Source organism: Lolium perenne, chromosome 2 (genome assembly GCF_019359855.2).
Source record: "Lolium perenne isolate Kyuss_39 chromosome 2, Kyuss_2.0, whole genome shotgun sequence".
NCBI lineage: Eukaryota > Viridiplantae > Streptophyta > Magnoliopsida > Poales > Poaceae > Lolium > Lolium perenne.
Window position 1 is genome coordinate 271483368 of NC_067245.2, and position 21062 is coordinate 271504429.

General features: G+C 47.1%; 1 protein-coding gene across 1 annotated transcript; it reads right to left on the reverse strand.

Annotated features, from left to right (window-relative positions):
• Positions 1-3385: 3385 nt before the first annotated feature.
• On the reverse strand, positions 3386-5205 carry LOC127335907 (amino acid transporter AVT3B-like). The gene has a single exon (XM_071826673.1). It carries the CDS (start codon positions 5028-5030, stop codon positions 3756-3758), a length of 1275 nt encoding a protein of 424 aa, XP_071682774.1. The 5' UTR covers positions 5031-5205; the 3' UTR covers positions 3386-3755.
• Between the last annotated feature and the right edge of the window lie 15857 nt (positions 5206-21062).

Genomic DNA, 21062 nt, shown 5'->3' on the forward strand with positions numbered 1-21062 from the left:
TAGGTCGGTGGTTCTCCAGGGGGGCCACCACCACCCCTAGGCGCGGGCCACACCCAGGCCGCGCCGTGGGGTGGTGTGGCCTCCTGTGGCGCCACTTCATCCCTCCTCCGAACTCTGTCTTCTTTTCGGTAAAATATTGACTTCGGCTTTTGTTTCATCCAATTCTGAGAATATTTCTTGTACAACTTTTCTGAAATACAAAAACAGCAGAAAACAAGGATCTGGCACTGTGGCATCTTGTTAATAGGTTAGTGCCGGAAATCACGTAAAAGTGCAACGAAGTATAAGCAAAACATACATGAATTGGTGTAAAACAAGCATGGAACATCAAAAATTATAGATACGTTTGAGACGTATCAGTCGCCGCCGTCCGCACGCCACCGCTAGTTCCCACGCTTTCTTTCCGTGGCTTCTCACATCTTCCCGTGGTTTCTTCTCGCCTCTTCTCTCATCGTCGTCTCATATAAAAGACCGCCTCTGCTTAATGGACGTCACCACAGACGCCGTCATCCCTCCCTCCACCACAAAACATGGCTCGTTGCCTGCATACAACCTACATAATGTTGAGCCGCACCGATGGCGGCCAGTTGCCTCCACCACCATCTCCAAGTCCACCTCCATCTACACCACCACCACCGGTGGAGTTCTACGTCAACCCGGAGCTAGCGGACAACGGGGAGTGGGACGCTGCGGCGCAAGTGGCCTCCATAGAGGCGTTCGTCGGCGATGAGTTTGTCACGCTCGAGCAGCAGCGGCTGCGGCGTGCGAAGGAGCTGGAGTAGTGACGGCGTTGGGATGAGCTTCTCTAGGCGCGCGTGGTGGCGTCGGATGAGCTGCACAAGCGGCAGCGGCTGCGGAGGCAGGAGATCCAGCGGCAGCTGCGGCGGGAGGAGCTAGAGCAGAAGCGGCGGGAGGAGGCGGCGGCCACGGATTTGGCGTCCTGGGAGGTGGAAGCGGCGGTGGAGAATGCGGAGGACGAGGACAACGACGACAACAACGATGACATCGACTGGTCCGATGACGGGTTAGACCTGGAGAAGCAGGCGGCGTAGCAGCGGGCCATCGTCGAGTCCTTCGAGTCGCAAAAGAAGCTGCAGGACGACGCCCGTTCCCACGAGGAGGACAATGATGAGCGGTGGCGCCGCGCCGTCAACCTCTCCGTCGAGCGAGCACCGGTTGAGGAGGCGGGCCACATCTTCTTCGCAGACGAGCGGCGGCAACTCCTCGAGGACGCGGCGGAACGACGTGTTCTCGTCACGCTCCGGAGGGAGAGGTAGCGCGCAGCGAATGAGCAGCGGCGGAGGGGAGGCGACGATGGGGCAGGGCCATCAAACACACTACCGGACGACCAGTAGGCTAGGGTTTAGATGATCCTGGCCGTTTCATTCAAACTTGTAAAATATAATCAAATTTGATTAAAACTTTTATATTCGTGCATCTTTATTATTTTGGGGCCTCTAAATGAGGGGCGCGATTGGCCCCAAGCACGGCAACATCCTCCCAACGTTCAATCCAGCGCCATTTAGGGACCACTTTTGGAAACGCGATCGAAGATACTCTAAAGAAAACCTGCAGTTGACTGTGTGTCGTATTTTAGTGCATATATGGAAATGCTGCAGTGGGCTGCGCGGCCAAAAACTGCTATTTTGGCGCCCGAAAACTAAGAAGTGATGCCATATTATTGTGCATTTGTTGGAGCTGCTCTCAGGGCTCTATTTAGTTGAAGGGATTTAGGGGGAATAGAAAATAGTAGAAATAAGATGTCATGACTTGTTGAATACTACAATAACTCAAATCCCGTGAAGTTTTAATATGTGTCGTTTGGTTGTGTTGCACAGAAAACGCATGATTTTTGCCGAATTATTGTGTATGTCACATTTGTCGTATAGAAACAAAGGGAATTCTCCATGAGGTTGTATCTAAGGAAGTTGCTGCCGCATCACATTTTGCTGCTAATAAAGTAAATGACAAACATGTTTCTGCAAATCTTGAAGACGTACCACTTGATGCACCAAAGAAGGATGGGGCTGAGGGATCGTCATGAAGGATGGGGCTGAGATCGTCATCTTCTGAGAATGAACCTAGAGTGATCCCATCTGCTGAGAAGCCAAATCTGACAAGCCTGCATCTCCCCGAGAAAACATGCCTGTTCATGATAAAAATGAAGCACCAAAAAATCATATTGCTTCATCTCAATAGAATGTCATTTCTGAAGCTCATTAGGATTATGTTCCACAGCCTGCTGATAACGTTGTCATTTCAGTTAACACCTGCGTTCTCATTCAAGTTCTTCCACATCAAGAAAACTTTGAAGAATCAAGCTGATCACAATACCAAGTTGGAAGCAATGAATCATTCGGTCGAGATGATTCATCAAGAAGTGGTCAAGCTCTCCAAGTCCTCGACAACTTCTGGTAAATCTTCAGCTGCCACGCCTCCTTTTTGCGGTGCTTCGATGCTGAAGGGGAACTAATATCATATAGAAGCTTTGTGGGTCTTTTGGGAGGAGTTAGAAAGTTACACTCCTCAAACTTCTATTTGATTCTTGTAATGGGTTGTAAATTTAAGTCTCTGATGTCTTTTGCTACATTTCCCGCAACATGCCAGACATTTTCTCTCTTAATGCATGTTTGGTTTCTAATGCACTCATGTGCATGTTTGGTTTCTAATGCACTCCCACGGATTTCAAGATATAGGGGAGCTCTTCACGAACCTCAATTATGTGGACTTGCATTTAAAAAAAGAAATCAAATACTCCACATCTGTAGGGGAGACTCGTTTTGTGACTTGCTTCAAACAATTTTTTTCAGAGAATTACACATTGGTTTACTTTATTGCAGTTTTATCTGAGTAATTTCATAAATATGTGCAAGTTCTCAGACTTTTAACAAAATTTCTAAGGATATAGATGGGAGCACAACAAAAGTTCATCACCAGTACACCACGGAGATGTTTCGGTCAAACGAAATTTGTTGCTCTACATGAAAGCATTTTGTAGAAAAATAGAGCTTCATTTAGTCTGCCATTGACTTTTATCCAGCATACTACCATGGTATATAAATCTCATTCTCATCTCACTGAGGGCAATGCTAAATCAGCGGACATGAGCTAGCTTTAATCTTGTGCTTGCTTCCAGTTTTGTTTCCGCGGGAGAAACGTTGCCGCCAAAGGAACGGCTGAAAGCAATTGAGCCGTTGGCGTTTCTTCTTCAGTGAAGTGAAACAGTGTCCATTCAAGTAAGAATTGATGGCCAAATCAGAAACAGATCGATCTCAGGATGGGCAGCTCCGCTTGCCAGAACCGCCCGGTATCATTTTACTTCAAGAATCATGCCAAACATTGTTATATGGCTTCCTAGATCACTCAAAAGTACAGTGAAAAAGGCTTAAGGAAAACAAAAACTTTCAATCTCTCAGAATACATGAGACACGATTGGCAATACATCCTTTGGGAACTAGGCAAATAACCCTTGATTATACACCAACCTTTTCGAACAAAAGAATGTCTTCACAGCAACATAAATACTCTTGTACAATACACCGATTCGTCGTAGCTTACAATACAGATTTGCTAGTGGTACCATGAGGAACTTCTTCCATTTGCCCCCCTTGTGGCATTGTGTGGAGCAATGCAAGTATCAAGAGCAACCATATTATCCATGCCGAATTCAACATAGTAGCTGAATTGGCTCTGTGTCTCTGCTCAATCCAATGTACACCTGAGCATTCCCAATGCATCCATATCTTGTTCGATGCTTACGAGTTGGGAGAACCGGAGATCATTTGCGCGAGCGAGGTCCATGTCCCGGACAAGGAAAGCGCGAGGCCAACGCCGATGATGGCCACGTCGCTGACAAGCCCCGGCCAGCCGATATCGGCGCCCATGACCTTGAGGTGGAACGCGGCCGGCAGCACGAAGCCGAGCAGGACGCAGACGCTGCTCCCGACGAGGGAGAGGAAGTCCGCGAAGTTGGGCACCAGCATCGCCATGAGTCCGACGAAGACGACGAGGATCCAGCGGAGCCACCATGCGTAGCGCTTGCCGTGGAGCAGGCGCTCGGCGACCTCGTAGACGGGGTTCATCATGACGGGCATGGTGAAGAAGAGGTTGATGCAGAGGCCTAGCTGCACGGTGACGGACAGCCACCCGGCGCCGAGGTTGGTGGTGATGATGTCCCGCGTGGAGGCGCCGAAGGCCAGGTACCCCATGGCGCCGAAGAGGCCGTACATGACGGCGATGAAGGCCATGGAGAGGCCGAGCGTGCCGCCGAACTTGCGCTTGTCGGCCGCCTCCGCCTCCAGCGGCAGCACCATGCCGATGCCCTCGAAGGCGTAGACGGCGACGCCGAGGCCATAGAGGATCTCGGCGGGGCCCCCGAAGGCGAAGACGGGCGGCTTCTCGGCGAGCCACGTGGCGGCGTCCTGGCCGAGGACGACGCCCATGGCGCCGAGATCCACGACGTCGGCGAAGATGCTGAGCGGGGCGAGGAGCGTGAGCGTCTTGATGGAGTTGAGGCCCAGCTGGAACGGCAGCATGGCCCAGATGAAGAGCGCCTTGGCCGTGAGGAGTGGGGAGGACGCGGAGGCGCCACCGATCGGGTAGAGGTGCGCCAGGGTGTTGGCGATGAAGAGGAGGTAGCCGATGCAGAAGCTGGCCTGGCTGAGCACGAGCATGGCGTCGACGGTGTGCCGCCCCGCGGCGCCGTACACGGCGGCGCCCAGGTCCCCGAAAGAGGCGATCTTGGGGTGCTCGTCGGCGAGGCGGTGGCGGCTGGCGACCAGCAGCATCATGCAGTGGTAGGTGAGCGCGGCGACGGCGAGGAGCAGGATGGAGCCCGCCGCCCAGCCCGTGCGGGAGAAGGTGTAGGGGAGGCCCAGCACGCCCGACCCGACCACCGCGATGAAGACGTTGGCGAAGGTCTTGGGCTGCGACGACAGGCGCGCTTTGCCGGTTCCGCCGTGCCGCGGCAGCAGCGCCGCCGCGTCGAGCCCGGAGGACGAGGAGCTCCCCTCCCTGTCGTCGAACCCCATGGCGGGTGACTGCGTGAGAATCCGAATCGAAGGAATCTTAGCTGGTGAGATCTCTGTTTTGCTGGAGAAGATTGAGCAATCGGAGAGCGCACAGTGACGTGTTGGGTGCCCAGAAATGGGGGATTTTTTTGGGGCGAGCTCGTTCTTGGGAGCTGCCGTTTTGTACAGGCGAAGGGGATGGCGTGGACTTTTATCATCTTTGGAAACTATCCTGGACATGGTCCATGGTATTGATGGGCGTTCTGTTTCCACGTCCTGTGGGCCAACGTGGTGGTGTATGTGGTGGTGCACCAAATACTACTGCTTCGTAGACCGCTGAATGGGTTTCGTGCGTGGCCGCAGCACGCGCTGAGTCGAGCTGGATTGTACATTTGTACCGGCCGTGTCCACTTCTAGTCACCGGGACTGTTTCACTTTTCGTGCGCCATGGCCGACCCTAGTCCTAGGTTTGTTACCTTCCCACACGGGCACGCTTGCGCTAGATGAGCTAGGTGGTCTAGATTCAAAATTTCAAAGCCCTGTTTCGAGTTTCTTTTTCTTAGGTTTCGCTAGTTCTCACCCAGTTCAGTCCTCGCTCGAGTGCTACACCCGTTTGATTGCACCGTGCTCGTAACTGAGTTTTTAATTTACAAGTGAGGGGTGCAACAGATTTTTTTTCTGTTGCAAGTGGAGATGCAACTGAAACCTGTTAGTTTGCTTTGTAATTCATGCTAATCATGAGTTGCAATATGGATTGCAATTAATATTTAATGACGTCATCTAACTAAGAACTAAATCAATTGCCAGTCGACTAAGAACTAGACACACGCCCTTTCTTTTTTATTTATAGACTATTTTGATTTTAGTTTCGAGAAAGTCATGTTTGCAATCTCCAAAAAAATAAGTCACGGGCCCAGGATTGATTGTTCCTTTGTTTGGACTACATGGACAATAACTTTTGGAAAACCATACAACACCCTCGGACGAGTCTCTCACGCACTGGAATGAGTCTTCGTGTCTTCTCTCCCACCCTCACATGCCCTCATGATCTGCCGCTATGCCGCCTCTCCTCATCGGCCACCACTGCCCTCCTCCTTGTTCCTCCTCATCTGCCCTCTATGCTCCCTCGTCCTTCTCCTCCCTCCCCGCAGCTAGGAGGTCACCGCCATGACCATGCCATGGCCATGGCAGAGCTTCAAATCTAAAAGTTGATGCCTATGACGCCAAAAGGTTTGAGGGGAAGTGAATACGTGGTACCTAGATCTATCAACGATGAGGCTCCAGCTAGCTAAATTTGCGGCTGAGGAGCCCAACGTTGCATGGGCTGTTTCAACATGCTGCAAACTAGTGTGAGTTTTGCTTCAAACACACAAGCAAGATGCTGCGATAATTTTGAGTGTTTGTTGCAGTTTTTTGCTTCGATGTTGCAAGTACTTTGATGTGCTACGGACATTCATCTATCATGCTTCATACATGTTTTTTGACTTTTTGGCACGATTTTGTGGCGGCCGATGGGATGTGATGTGACTTGTGAGGGATTTATTTTCACTCATTTGTTTCCTCCATCGATGTTTCAAAGTGTAGTGCTTCTCTTTCGTACAATTTTGATTCACCATGGGGATAAAATGATGCAAGGGTTGCACAAAAAACTTGCTACAATGCGTGGGGTATGCTTCAAGGGTTGAATAGCTGATGAGTGCATTTTGCATCGAATTTTTTGTTATGTATTTGCATAAGTAGTTTAGGATTTTGCAATTTACCGCCTCGCTCGCACCTACTCTGCTTGCTTGTTTACCAGGATCCTAGAAATCAAGAGGTTGGTTGCCAATTTAGTAAACGAGATCAGTTTTGGATGTAAATATGAAGATTGGAAGCATTAAACACCTTCAATACATTTACCCATGCACCAAGGTGTCAAGCCAAGAAGGAAATTCGCGAAGATGTGCCGACATGAAACTTAACAAGCACTGGTACTGTCACGCTCGCCTGTACCGCATGATCGTACCATAGGTCGGTGTCGTCTCATCAAATACTTTTACCCCCATGGAAACATATCGCAGATCAAATACCCAGCGACAGCAGAAACCACTAAACCTCAACTCCATAAGAGATCTGGAGTAATAGAGGGAATCGGTTGCCGCTGTTGATTGGATATTGGAGGTCTAGGCATCGATCTTCATCGTCACCATCAACAACATCATCATCACCATGATCCATCTTGTTGTAATACCAAATCCTAGGGTGGATTGCACTTGTATTTATTCGATCCCTCGTACTCCATTCATGATGATGTTATTTGCCTCTATATGTGAGTAGATTCATTTGTTCTTGGGAGATGGAAAAACTCTAGCTAAACTATGAAATGAAATAAACATTTATATTGGTCTTCTTGTGACATGTGTGTAGTGGTGTTCTTCAATGATGTTTTTTTTGTCGACCACACAATAGTTTGCGTTATCCACATTGGAGAAATTCATCGTTAGAGCATCTCCTAGTGGTTTTCTGGTTGGTGGAGCATGGGCGCGCATCAATATGTGGCAGCATCCACTGCCTCCCTCAAACATGTACTACTATAAACAAGGAGACCATTAATTACTAGGAATTCCAACCACTGGCTTGGGAAACTGGTAGTGGTTGTGAGGGGTGTAAGGCTCGTCATAGTGGGGAGTGACTTAAACTAGTAACATATGCCATGTTACTAGTCTAAGGGCATCTCCAGCGGCGCGACGCAAACGGACGCTGAGCGACCATTTTCATCCGCCGTGACCGGAAATGCGTCCGGGCCTGCTCCAGCAGGGCGACGTAAAGTGACCGGACCGTTCGCGGAGACGCAAACCTGACACATATGGGTTAGGTTTGCGTCATCCATTTCTTACCCGGTCCCGCATGTCAGGGACATCAAAATCGACCGCTTCGATTTGCTTCTTTTTTCCCTCCTTTGTTGCCCTAGTGCGACGCCACCACCCCAACCCCACCCGCCGTCGTCCCGCCGCAGCGCCGCAGTAGTCGCGGTCGGCTCCGTTCTCGCCGTGCGGGAGAGCAGGATCATACTCGGGCTTGGCTCCGCCGCGTACCTGCCGGCTGTTTTCGGGCGAAACGCTCCCGGTGATGGGATTCGTAGCATAGAAAACAAAAAAATTCCTACCGCGAGAACGCAATCCAAGCCAAGATGCAATCTAGAAGACGGTAGCAACGAGGGGATGAACGAGAATAACCCTTGAAGATTTTCCAAAGCCTACGAGATTAGATCTCGTTGTTGCAGAAGATGATCACTTGCCGCTTTCAAAAGCGCGTAGAAGATCTTGACGGTGCCACAATCGGGCAGTACCTCCGTACTCGGTCACACGTTCGGTGTTGATGACGACATCCTTCTCCCCGTTCCAGCGGGCATCGGAATTAGTAGATCCTCCTTGGAATCCCGGCAGCACGACGGCGTGGTGGCGGTGGTGGTGGAGAACTCCTGCAGGGCTTCACCTAAGCGTATGCGGGAGCTGTATGTGGAGGAGAGGTAGCTAGGGTTTGGGGAGAGGGGGCTTGGGCGCCGGCCAACTAGGGCTGCGACCAAGGGTGGCAAGGTGTGGCCGGCCCCTCCCCTATGCTCCTCATTATATAGATGGAAATCCCCAAGAGTTGTAGTCCAAGTCTTCGAATAAGACCCCAACAACAAAACCTCCCATAGGTGGGAAACCTACTCAAGGGGGAGTCCTACCCAAGGTGGGACTCCCACCTTTCCCTTAGGTGGGGTGGCCGGCCACATATGGTGGAGTCCACCTGGGACTCCACCCCTTAGGGTTTGGCTGGCCATGCAAGGTGGAGTCCCTCCGGGACTCCACTTTCCATGGTGATTTCTTTCGGACTTTTCTAGAATCTTCTAGAACCTGCCATAAATGTACCGGATCATTTCCAAACTTGGAATATGACTTCCTATATATGAATCTTATTCTCCGGACCATTTCGGACCTCCTCGTGATGTCCTGGATCCCATCCGAGACTCCGAACAAAACTTCGAACTCCCATATTCCATATCTACTTAAACGACATCAAACCTTAAGTGTGTCACCCTACGGTTCGCGAACTATGTAGACATGGTTGAGACCTCTCTCTGACCAATAACCAATAGCGGGATCTGGAGATCCATAATGGCTCCCACATATTCAACGATGACTTTAGTGATCGACTGAACCATTTACATACGATACCGATTCCCTTTGTCACGCGATATATTACTTGTCCGAGGTTTGATCATAGGTATCTCTATACCTCGTTCAACCTCGTCTCCTGACAAGTACTCTTTACTCGTACCGTGATATGTCATCTCTTATGAACCATTCATATACTTGCAAGCTAATTAAATGACATTTCAACGAGAGGGCCCAGAGTATATCTATCCGTCATCGGGATGGACAAATCCCACTGTTGATCCATATGCCTCAACTCATACTTTCCGGATACTTAATCCCACCTTTATAACCACCCATTTACGCAGTGGCGTTTGATGTAATCAAAGTACCCTTCCGGTATAAGTGATTTACATGATCTCATGGTCTAAAGGACTAGGTAACTATGTATCGAAAGCTTATAGCAAATAACTTAATGACGTGATCTTATGCTACGCTTAATTGGGTGTGTCCATTACATCATTCACATAATGACATAACCTTGTTATTAATAACATCCAATGTTCATGATCATGAAACTATGATCATCTATTAATCAACAAGCTAGTTATACAAGAGGCTTATTAGGGACTCCTTGTTGTTCACATAACACACATGTATCAATGTTTCGGTTAATAAAATTATAGCATGGTATGTAAACATTATCATAAACACAAAGATATATTATAATAACCATTTTATTATTGCCTCTTGGGCATATCTCCAACAGTCTCCCACTTGCACTAGAATCAATAATCTAGTTTACATTTGTAAAGATATAACACCTTGGCCTTCCGGTGCTTTATCATGTATTGCTCACGGGAGAGGTTTTAGTCAACGGATCTGACACGCTCAGAAACGTATGTATTTTGCAATTCATTTGCGTCTCAACGCATCACTCATTTTCCAAATGAGTCGGCATTATTCTTATATGTTCAGTCCTCTCGTGGAACCTTAATTCCGCGATCTGAAATATGTCACTAATATTGTCATACACAATATAGCTTCAAAGTTCTGACACTATCGGAACTACACCAAGTTCTCAAAGATTTCTTCGACTTAAACATCCTCAGTCATTGTCAAAACAATGACATACTATGCCTTCGTTTGTAAAATCCGTCACAATATTTAGAACTCTTCTAAATCTAGCATAGACAACTTCCAGCTCATTGTGCTACCTTTTAAACAACACTTAGTCTAATTTGAGATTGAAATTTTATTTTCATATGTGACAAAACAAATATCGGTGCAACACCTTACAGCGATTTGTTTGTCATTTCTCCATACAAAACTATATATATATATAACCTTGGTTCTTCTTAAGTACTCAAGAATATTCTTACTGTTTTTCAATGATCATCACATGAATCATTCTGGTACATGCTCATAACACTTTCAAGAGCATAGGACATCTGATTGTGTACATATTATTCGTGATCTATAATCACTCACGTGTTTTTACTCATTTAGTGTAAGATACACTCAAGTCTTGTTAAAACTTCACATGAAAAGAACACATTCTTAATATTTCTATATTGAACTACTTCAATATCCATTCTATGTACTTTGACTTAAACTTTATTATGTGTTTCAATCTATCTTCATAGATCTTGACACTAAATATGTTCCAGTCCATATCCTTTCATTAAAGTTAATTCTCAATGAAACCTTTTAATCAAGTATATAATTACATCATTTATAACCAACTATATGTTATCTACATAAAGTATTATAAATATGTCTCAGCGCTCCCACTTAATTTCTTGCGAATGCAAGCATCTTCATCGTTTCTAATGAACTCAAAAACTTTTGACTATTTCATCCGGTGAACATTCCAACTCCGCGATACTCACTTCATCCAATTAAAGTTTGTATACCTATCTAGTATTTCACGGACTAGCAAAACTCTTGGTTTGTATCTTGTATACACCTTTAATACACACTTCTGTTAAGTAATGTATTTTGCCATCCTACTAGCATATCTCATAAAGGAAATATGTAGCGATTACAAGAATAATCCACATAGACTATAAGCATTGCTACGGAAGATCTAATCTTATCGCAGTCAACTCTTTAAACATTGTCGTAAACAACTTTTCGACAAGTCGAGCTTCTTCAAGGATATTACATCCAAGTCCATCAATTTCATAGATCCATTTACTTTCAAAAAGTATTCATCTATCTTGGATTTCATGGTGTATAGCCATTTTAACGGAGTCAGGGCCCATCATAACTTCTTTGTTTGTAGTTGGTTTATCATTGTTCAAAATCAATCCTTTGTCCACAAATCATTTATTTGATCACAAAGTAAACCATACCAACAAGATTCAATATGTACTTCGATCTCCATGGCTAAAACACTTTGCAGTCATGGGAGCCATGATCGTCGTGGCCGCTTCCGGAACCAATTCCAATGCTGCGCTACTTTGATCATTATGCTCAGGTTCATAAACCTTATCAAAATATATTGTCCTACCACTCAAATACTTCGCTAGAAAACAATTTCTTGGAAATAAGCAAGTAACATTAACAAACACTTTTGTCTTTTACTTCATAGTGGGAAGAATTCCCAATTCTGGGATAAGAACAAAGATATTTATCCGATTTTGGTTGTAAACTTATTTACATATGCTATGCATACCAAAATTTAAGTAATGACTATTAGGGTTCATACCCATGCCATAACTCGTATGGTGTCATTTCAACGGATTATGATGATGCTCTATTCAGTGTAAAAGCGGTAGTCACTAAAGCATAATCTACAAAAATATAATGGCATTCAATATTTTATCTCATCATTGACCCAACAAGGTTTGGATACATCTCTCGGATACTCCATCATCACTATGATACTCCAAGAAACGTGAGTTATAAAACAATTTCATAAATCTCTTAGATGTTCGCTAAAACTCGTAATTTAAATATTTCTACCATGATCAAATCATAGATATTTGACTTTTCTATTACGATGATTTCCACTTCATGCTGAAATTTATTTGAATCCATTCAAATGTTTCAAACTTCTTCCTTATCGAATATATCCACATATATATACTCAATTCATTGTTGAAAGTTTTCATGAAGTAGAAGAATCTCCCGCACACAATTATGCCCAGTGAACCATATACATCATCATGTATGTTTCCACTAAGATAGTTGCCCGTTTCAACTCTTGGCCTATGAACGGTATTTTAGTCATTCTCTTTAGAAAAGATTTGCAAGCGCCAAACGATTCAAAAATCAAATAACTCCAAAAATCCATTTGCATGGAGTTCCTTCATGCGTTCCTTTCTAACATGACCTAAATGGCGGTTCCACAAATAAGTGGAATTCAAATCATTTGCCTTATGGTATTTTAGTGTCAGTATTATGTGTGTGTGTTTCACCATTAAGATTTATAATAACTTATCCATCGTACATGGAGTAAGGTCATAATTTGAACAACTCATTGTTTTCATTTGACCAGAGCAAAATAACAATTATTAAGTTTATTATTATAAATTCTAAGGGCTAGTAGAATGCCAACGACAAACATATTAACACCTTATTATGTTCCAGACGTGCATTATTACCATATTCCTTATCAGTCACTTAGGCCATCGTATTCTTGTATTGTGTTGTATTGTATGACATATCATACCAACCAATCTGGTACAAATACCCAAGAATTTTATTATGTGATCAAACTAAGAATACATTCATAACATGTATATCATTTATATACACCTGAGCTAGACTTTCTAGTCTTTTTCTTTCTTTCTGCCAATAATCTTTTGTAGTTTCTCTTTTAGCTTTCCTCATTATTCATAAAAACACTTCAACATCAATAACTTCTAGGTTTGTTGGTCAAATACCAATAACCTTGAGGTTCTTACTTTGAAGTTGATCATCATATGACAAGTGTTCCAGATTTCACTACTAGTAACCTTTTAATATGATGAACAATTTCACTCATAATTTTATCCATCATATCATGACGACTTTTCGATACCATGTCTGTACATGCTAGGCTCGTAAAGTATAACCTCATTATTCGCATGTGCAAATCTGGCTTGCACCCGTTGTATGCACACGTAGAATCTATAACACCCGATCATCACGTGATGTTACGAAACTACGAGTCTTAGCAACGGTGCATACTAAGGATGATCACTTCATGGATATGCGAATATCGTTAGTGCCCCAATAGTTGGAGGATTGGGAAGCCTGGCGTCTTCAACCTTCATACATTCCCATAAAACTTATGAGTTTATGTAGTCTCACCAAATTATATTCTAACATCTTGCAACAAGGTCTTAAATATCACATATATCTCATACCTCGCTTATTTCTGAAAACAAAATTTTCATCTCCTGACTTTTCAAACAGATTTGAACTTCAAGTTTCACGGAGACAAGATGACTTTAGGTACTAATTGAAACCATAGCTCTTTGAATCAACAATGTGAGGTTTATTAAAACTTTGCAATAGGACTTAATCATTTCTTGATTCTTTAACAATACGGTACCAGTCCGTAAAGTTTCTTGTCAGACTTAACAGTATTTCTATCTCAATTACAAGACTAGCGCATGGTAGAAAACGGATGCCAATTCTACAAATTAATTCAAAATACTACTTAGACTATGTTTATGATAATTAGTTCATGTTTTAATCTAATTACTAATGAACTCCCACTTAATACAACATCCCTCATAGTTGTTAAGTGGTACACGATCCAAATCCACTACACCAAAACCGATCATCACGTGAGATGATGTAGCTTCAATGGTGAACATCAACATGTTCATCATATCATCCATATGACTCGTGTTCAACCTTTCAGTTTCCTGTGTTCCGAGGCCATGTCTGTACATGCTAGGCTCGTCAAGCAAACCCAAGTATTCCGCGTGTGCAACATGGCTTACACTCGTTGTATGTAATCGTTGAGTCTAACACATCCGATCATCACGAGATGCTTCGAAACGACGAACTATATCAACGGTGCATACGAGGGGAGAACACTTTATTATCTTGATATTAATGTGAGGGATCATCTTATAATGCTACCGCCGCGTTCTAAGCAAAATAAGATGCATAAAGGATTAACATCACATGCAATTTATATGTGATATGATATGGCCCTTTAGTCTTTGTGCCTTCGATCTTCATCTCCAAAGCACAGACATGATCTCCATCATCAACGGGCATGATCTCCATCATCGCCGGCGTAGCGTCAAGGTCCATGGCGCCGTCTTCATGGTTGTTCTCCTCATATAGCAACTATTACAACTACTTTGAAATACTACTCAACATGAAATTTAAATACAACCATAAGGCTCCTGCCGGTTGCCACAATACAATAATGATCATCTCATACATATTCATCATCACATCATGGCCATATCACATCACCAAACCCTGCAAAAACAAGTTAGACGTCTCTAATTTGGTTTGCATATTTTACGTGGTTTAGGGTTTTCGAGTAAGATCCAATCTACCTACGAACATGAACCACAACGGTGATACTAGTGTTGTCAATAGAAACAGTAAATTGAATCTTCACTATGGTGGGAGAGACAGACACCCGCAAAGACACTTATGCAATACAAGTTGCATGTCGAACGTGGAGCAAGTCTCATGAACGCGGTCATGTAAAGTTAGCCCGAGCCGCTTCATCCCACCATGCCGCAAGATGCAAAGTACACGAACTAAAGACAACAAAGCATCAACGCCCACAAAACTATTGTGTTCTACTCGTGCAACCAATCTATGCATATACACGGCTCTGATACCACTGATGGGATTCGTAGCATAGAAAACAAAAAAATTCCTACCGCGAGAACGCAATACAAGCCAAGATGCAATCTAGAAGACGGTAGCAACGAGGGGATGAACGAGACTAACCCTTGAAGATTTTCCAAAGCCTACGAGATTAGATCTCGTTGTTGCAGAAGATGATCACTTGCCGCTTTCAAAAGCGTGTAGAAGATCTTGACGGTGCCACAATAGGGAAGCACCTCCGTACTCGGTCACACGTTCGGTGTTGATGATGACGTCCTTCTCCCCGTTCCAGCAGGCAGCGGAAGTAGTAGATCCTCCTCGGAATCCCGGCAGCACGACAGCGTGGTGGCGGTGGTGGTGGAGAACTCCTGCAGGGCTTCGCCTAAGCGTATGCGGGAGTTGTATGTGGAGGAGAGGTAGCTAGGGTTTGGGGAGAGGGGGCTTGGGCGCCGGCCAACTAGGGCTGCGGCCAAGGGTGGCAAGGTGTGGCCGGCCCCTCCCCTATGCTCCTCATTATATAGGTGGAAATCCGCAAGAGTTGTAGTCCAAGTCTTCGAATAAGACCCCAACAACAAAACCTCCCATAGGTGGGAAACCTACTCAAGGGGGGAGTCCTACCCAAGGTGGGACTCTCACCTTTCCCTTAGGTGGGGTGGCCGGCCACCTATGGTGGACTCCACCTGGGACTCCACCTGTTGGGGGGATGACCCCCGGTATGCCAAAGGCATGCCAAACCGGATGGTTTGAGCCACCAAGATACCGGTTTAATGCTTATACCGGAGCACGAAGATAAGAGTTTGGCTAAGTAAAGTTAAGCCGGTATCCCCAAGAGGGGTATACCAGAACTGGGTAAAGGAGATACCGGGCTACCGGAAAGAAGAGCATGTCGGCAAGACTGGTCAAAGATTCTCTTCGGAACTAGAAGACAAGGATGAGCTAAGCAAAGTGACTTTAATCGGAGCCCTGGTGCCAAAGAGAGGGATGACGCTGAAAGAAGCCGGAGGACATCAGTATCCCTGATTAAAGAAGACCCCGGCGTCATCCATGATTAAAGTAGCTTTGTAAAGTAGTTTGTCCAGTCAAAGATGCCATTAGGGTTTCTTGTTCTGTAAGCCACCCTCTCCCCTATATAAGGAGAGGGGGCACTGTCCTTTACACACACCCACAGATGATCAGTCTCTAGGTGAACCCTGTATCCAGAAACCTGTAACCATGTTGAGATCAATGAAGATCGTGATCTAGAGCAGAGTTCTTTCTCTTGTGTTTCTTCTTGTATCCCTGCCTTTGGCTGTGTTCTTGAGGAAAGCATTCGGAAGTTCATCCCATCTAATCACAAACCCTCCCCCAAATCCTCTTGCGCCCATTCGGCCCCAACTTAAGCCATCCCATGGCATCTGCTCGTTCGCCACGACGACAGTTGGCGCCCACCGTGGGGCATGAAGTGGCGCTTGCTGGAGTTCACATTCGGGCGGGCATCCTCGACGTCGCCGGCCAGCGTACGGTGTCCGTGCTGGTGCAGCGCATCTACGCCATGGACTTCATCAATGACAACACGGGCTGCTTCGCCAACGGCGGCATCTTCCCCAAGAACGGCCGCATCATCGAGTTCGGCAGCCACCGCATCTACTTCGGCACCGTTCCTGTGCGCCAGCGCCCCTCGCCGGTGCTGGTGGCGCCGGATCCGCCAAGATGGTTGCATGCAGGCCGCGCTCCTGGCAGCGTGGAGGTGATGATGGCAGGTGCGGTCGACGCCGACAAAGAAGCTGTGGAAGAAGGTGCTGGGCGTGCGGTTTCAACCCGTGCGGCCAAGCCACCGCTGGAGCGCGGCGCAGGCGCTGCAGGAGCATCATCCGCACCACCGGAAACACCGCTCCATGCGGCGATGAACGTCCTCGCCACCCCCATCGCGCAGAATATCGACCCGGCAGCGGCTCAGGCGGAGCTGGAGGCGCAGCGCCAGAAGATACTCGAGAGCGGCAAGGACGTCGTCAGGGCGCAGCGCGAGCTGAACCTAACCGTACGTGAGTATAATGCTGCCCATGGCTTTGCTTCTGTTAGCGCTCATGCTGCTAGGATACCGGAAAACCGGCTTAAGGCTCGCAATCTAGATCAGGATCTGCGTAAAGAAATTCATGCCGGCAAAAGCACTTCTGCATCTGTGAGCATAGTAGAAAAGCCTAAGTACAGTAGCCCGGATAAAACAATAAAAGCTGCTAAAGCTGCTGTACAACTGTGTGAATCGCTTTCCGGGGACGCTCTGGCAAAACAACAAGAGCGTGTCCGGGAGCTTCTTGAAACTATCGAGCAGCAGAACACTGAGCAGCTTGATAAGCTGAACAAGGCTGTGGCTTCAAAATCCGCGCGTTCAACAAGGAATGCCGGTAGCAAGTCCCATGGGCAGGCTTCGTCCCCCCATCTGGACAGGAGAAGAGAAAAAGAAATGAATGCGCAGCAGATGACTGTGTACGATCCTGTTCTTGCCGGAAAACAACAAGCCGGGCAACACGATGCCGGTAGAAAAGGCCAAGGGGCAAACAGAGGCTACGCCAAAGAAGGCTATGCCGGAAACAATCACGCCGGTAGACAAGAAACCGGGCAAAATTATCGAGCTGCAAGGGCGGCGTATGATGAGGAGGAAATGGATCCCCCAAGGTACCGGCAGGCAAGGGCCGCGGTACCGGAATGTTATGATGATGCTGATTCCACAAGACCGGCAGCATACCGAAACCCGTTGGGAGAACGCTTGGGAGAAAGATACCTGCTAGAACGGGATGCGAGGCACCGTCTGGATAGAGTATACTTGTCGAAAATGATCGAGGCAGAAGGTCCTACGGGCCCAAAGTGTTTTGGTCCAAGGATCATGAAAGAGGGGCCACCGGTTCGCAACTTTCAGCTGCCCCGTGACACAAAAACATACGATGGCACCACGAAGCCGGAAGACTGGCTCGCGGATTACGTGACCGCGGTATACGTCGCAGGCGGCGGAGGAAGCGTAGCAGGAGGAGGAAACCGGCGTTGGCCCGTGAGAATCATACCATCATTCTTGGTAGGACCGGCAAGAATCTGGCTGAACAACTTGCCGGCAGGAAGCATAAATGGTTGGTTGGACTTTGAGGAAGCTTTTGTGAGCAACTTCAGTAGCACCTACCGAAGGCCAAACAGGCCGCAGCAGCTCGCTCTGTGCATACAACGCCAGAATGAAACAGACCGGGACTACCTGGCCCGGTGGAACACCACAAGGAACTCCTGTGAAGGGGTAATAGAAGCGCAAGCCATTGCTTGGTTCAGCAGTGGGTGCAGAAGAGGTTCGCCGTTGTGGCAAAAGCTGCAGCGGAACATGCCGACAACGTTGGCGGAAATGATACGCGTGGCGGATAGCTATGCGTTGGGAGACCCAACGCAGCCGGCGGTGCAACTTGAGCCGGAACAGTCAAACCCGCCTCAGCAGCGCGAAGAGCAACACTGGGATAACCGGAACAACAATAGAATGGAGGATTTTCCGGATCGAAGGTACGGTCCGCAGCAAGTTGCTGCTGTACAAGAAAACTCTGAGGCCAGCGGCAGCCAGAGGCAAAGAACCGGATCGCAGCCATGGGCAGGTGCAAAGAAACAGTGGGTCGAAAAGAAACCCTGGGGCCAGAAAAAGAACTGGCAAGAACCCGCGAACTACACCATGGAAGCTGCCATGGACCAACCTTGCCGGTGGCACACACCGAATCCGGCACACCCGTCAAACCATCTGACGAAGGATTATACCTGGACCAAGTACTTGATGCAAAAGGGAACGGTAAAAGATGCGCAACCACCACAAGACATGTCGCAGCAACAACAGCTACCACCACCACCATCGCTTACCGGGGCAAACGCCATACCGGTACAGCCAAACCGGCAGCAATATCAGCAAGTTAACCAGGTGGGAGAAGGCAATGGCCAACCGCCTCCACCGGCACCTTTGGGCCGGAATGTTTACCATGACCCAGATATGTGCTGCGTTGTGTTCGTAACTGAGCCAACCGACAGACAGAGCCTGCATCACCGTTCTATGGAAGTGAACGCGGTGATGCCGGCAGTGCCAAAATACATGCCGTGGTCTGATCAAGAGATCTCGTGGTCGTTCAAGGATCACCCCAAGATCATGCCTAACCCGGGTGGCTATGCTCTCGTCTTGGACCCAATCATGCAAGGGCCAAACGCTCGAGTCAAGTTCAGCATGGTGCTGATAGACAATGGGAGCATCATAAACATCATGTACCGGCACACCATGAACATGCTGGGGATAACAGAAAACATGCTACAGCCAACTCGTACGACTTTCCACGGAATCGTTCCGGGTCTGTCCTGCACACCGGTGGGAAAAGTCCGGGTGGATGTGTCGTTTGGAGGACGTGACAACTGCCGGGTTGAAAACCTTGAGTTTGAGGTGGTGGACTTAGATAGTCCTTATCATGCATTGCTGGGGAGACTGGCGTTGGCTGCTTTCATGGCCTCAACTCACACGGCGTATCTCAAGATGAAGATGCCGGCACCTCGTGGACCCTTAACTGTGGTGGGAAACTACAAAGTCTCACTGCAAACAGCTTCCGCCGGATCAAACCTGGCAGAGTCGCTGGTGATCGCAGAGGAAAAGAGGAGGATGCAAACTGTGGTTGCGCTGGCTCAGTCCTCACAGCTGAGCTTAGCAGCAATGAGTGCAAACTTGGGCACACCGGCATTCAAGCCGACAAAAGAAACAAAGGACATTTGCTGGACCCGGCTTACCCTGAGCGCACTGTTCGTATCGGTGCCGGCATGAATGAGGCATAGGAAAGCGCGCTCGTCAGCTTCCTCCGTGAGAATCGGAATATCTTTGCCTGGTCTACTGATGACTTGGTATGTGTTCCGAGGGAGCTGGCTGAGCACTCATTAAATGTTCGGAAAGATGCGAAGCCGGTAAGGCAGCCGCTGCGCCGGTTTGCTGAAGATAGGAGAAAGATCATTGGAGAAGAGGTGACAAAGTTACTAGTTGCCGGCTTCATTGTGGAAGTACTGCACACTGAGTGGCTAGCCAATCCGGTGCTGGTCGAGAAGAAGAAAGAAGAGAACATGGAAGCAAAAGCTCCAAAAGTGTGGCGCATGTGCATCGACTACACCAACTTGAACAAAGCTTGCCCGAAAGACCCTTTCCCTTTACCTCGGATCGATCAAGTGATTGATTCTACTGCAGGGTGTGAGCTGTTGTCTTTCTTGGATGCTTATTCCGGTTTCCACCAAATCCCCTTGAAAAAGGAAGATCAGATAAAAACTGCGTTCATTACCCCGCACGGGGCTTATTGCTATGTCACTATGCCTTTTGGTTTGCGCAACGCTGGTGCAACGTACCAGCGCTGTATGCAAAAATGCTTGTTTGATCAAATCGGAAAAAACGTGCAAGTCTATGTGGACGATGTCGTGGTAAAAACCAAGGTAAAAGAAACCTTAATCGATGACCTCCGGCAAACATTTGATAATTTGAGAAGATTCCAGATGAAACTTAATCCGGCAAAATGTACCTTCGGTGTCCCTGCTGGCAAGCTGCTTGGCTTTCTTGTATCAAGCCGGGGCATTAAGGTCAATCCGGTAAAAATCCGGGCCATCGAAAGAATGACTATACCGCACGATCTCAAAGACGTGCAAAAGTTTACCGGTAGCTTGGCATCGCTAAGCCGGTTCATAAGCAGGTTGGGAGAAAAAGCTCTGCCACTATATGCTCTCATGAAGAAATCTGATACGTTCGTCTGGACCCCTCAGGCAGACGCGGCGTTTAAAGAGCTAAAAACAATGCTGGCTACAGCGCCTATACTGGCTTCACCTCTAGAGAGAGAGCCTATGCTATTGTATATAGCAGCAACAAACCAGGTTGTGAGTGTAGCAGTTGTGGTTGAAAGAGAAGAGGAAGGAAAAACTGTCCAGAGGCCGGTATACTACCTGAGCGAGGTGCTCTCCCTCTCAAAACAAAACTACCCTCACTTCCATAAAATGACTTATGGCGTGTACATGGCCGCCACCAAGCTTAAGCATTACTTTGAGGAGCACCCCATGAAAGTGGTGAGCGAGGCACCCATTTCCGATATCATGTGCAACAAAGATGCTAGCGGAAGGATTGCAAAGTGGGCAATTC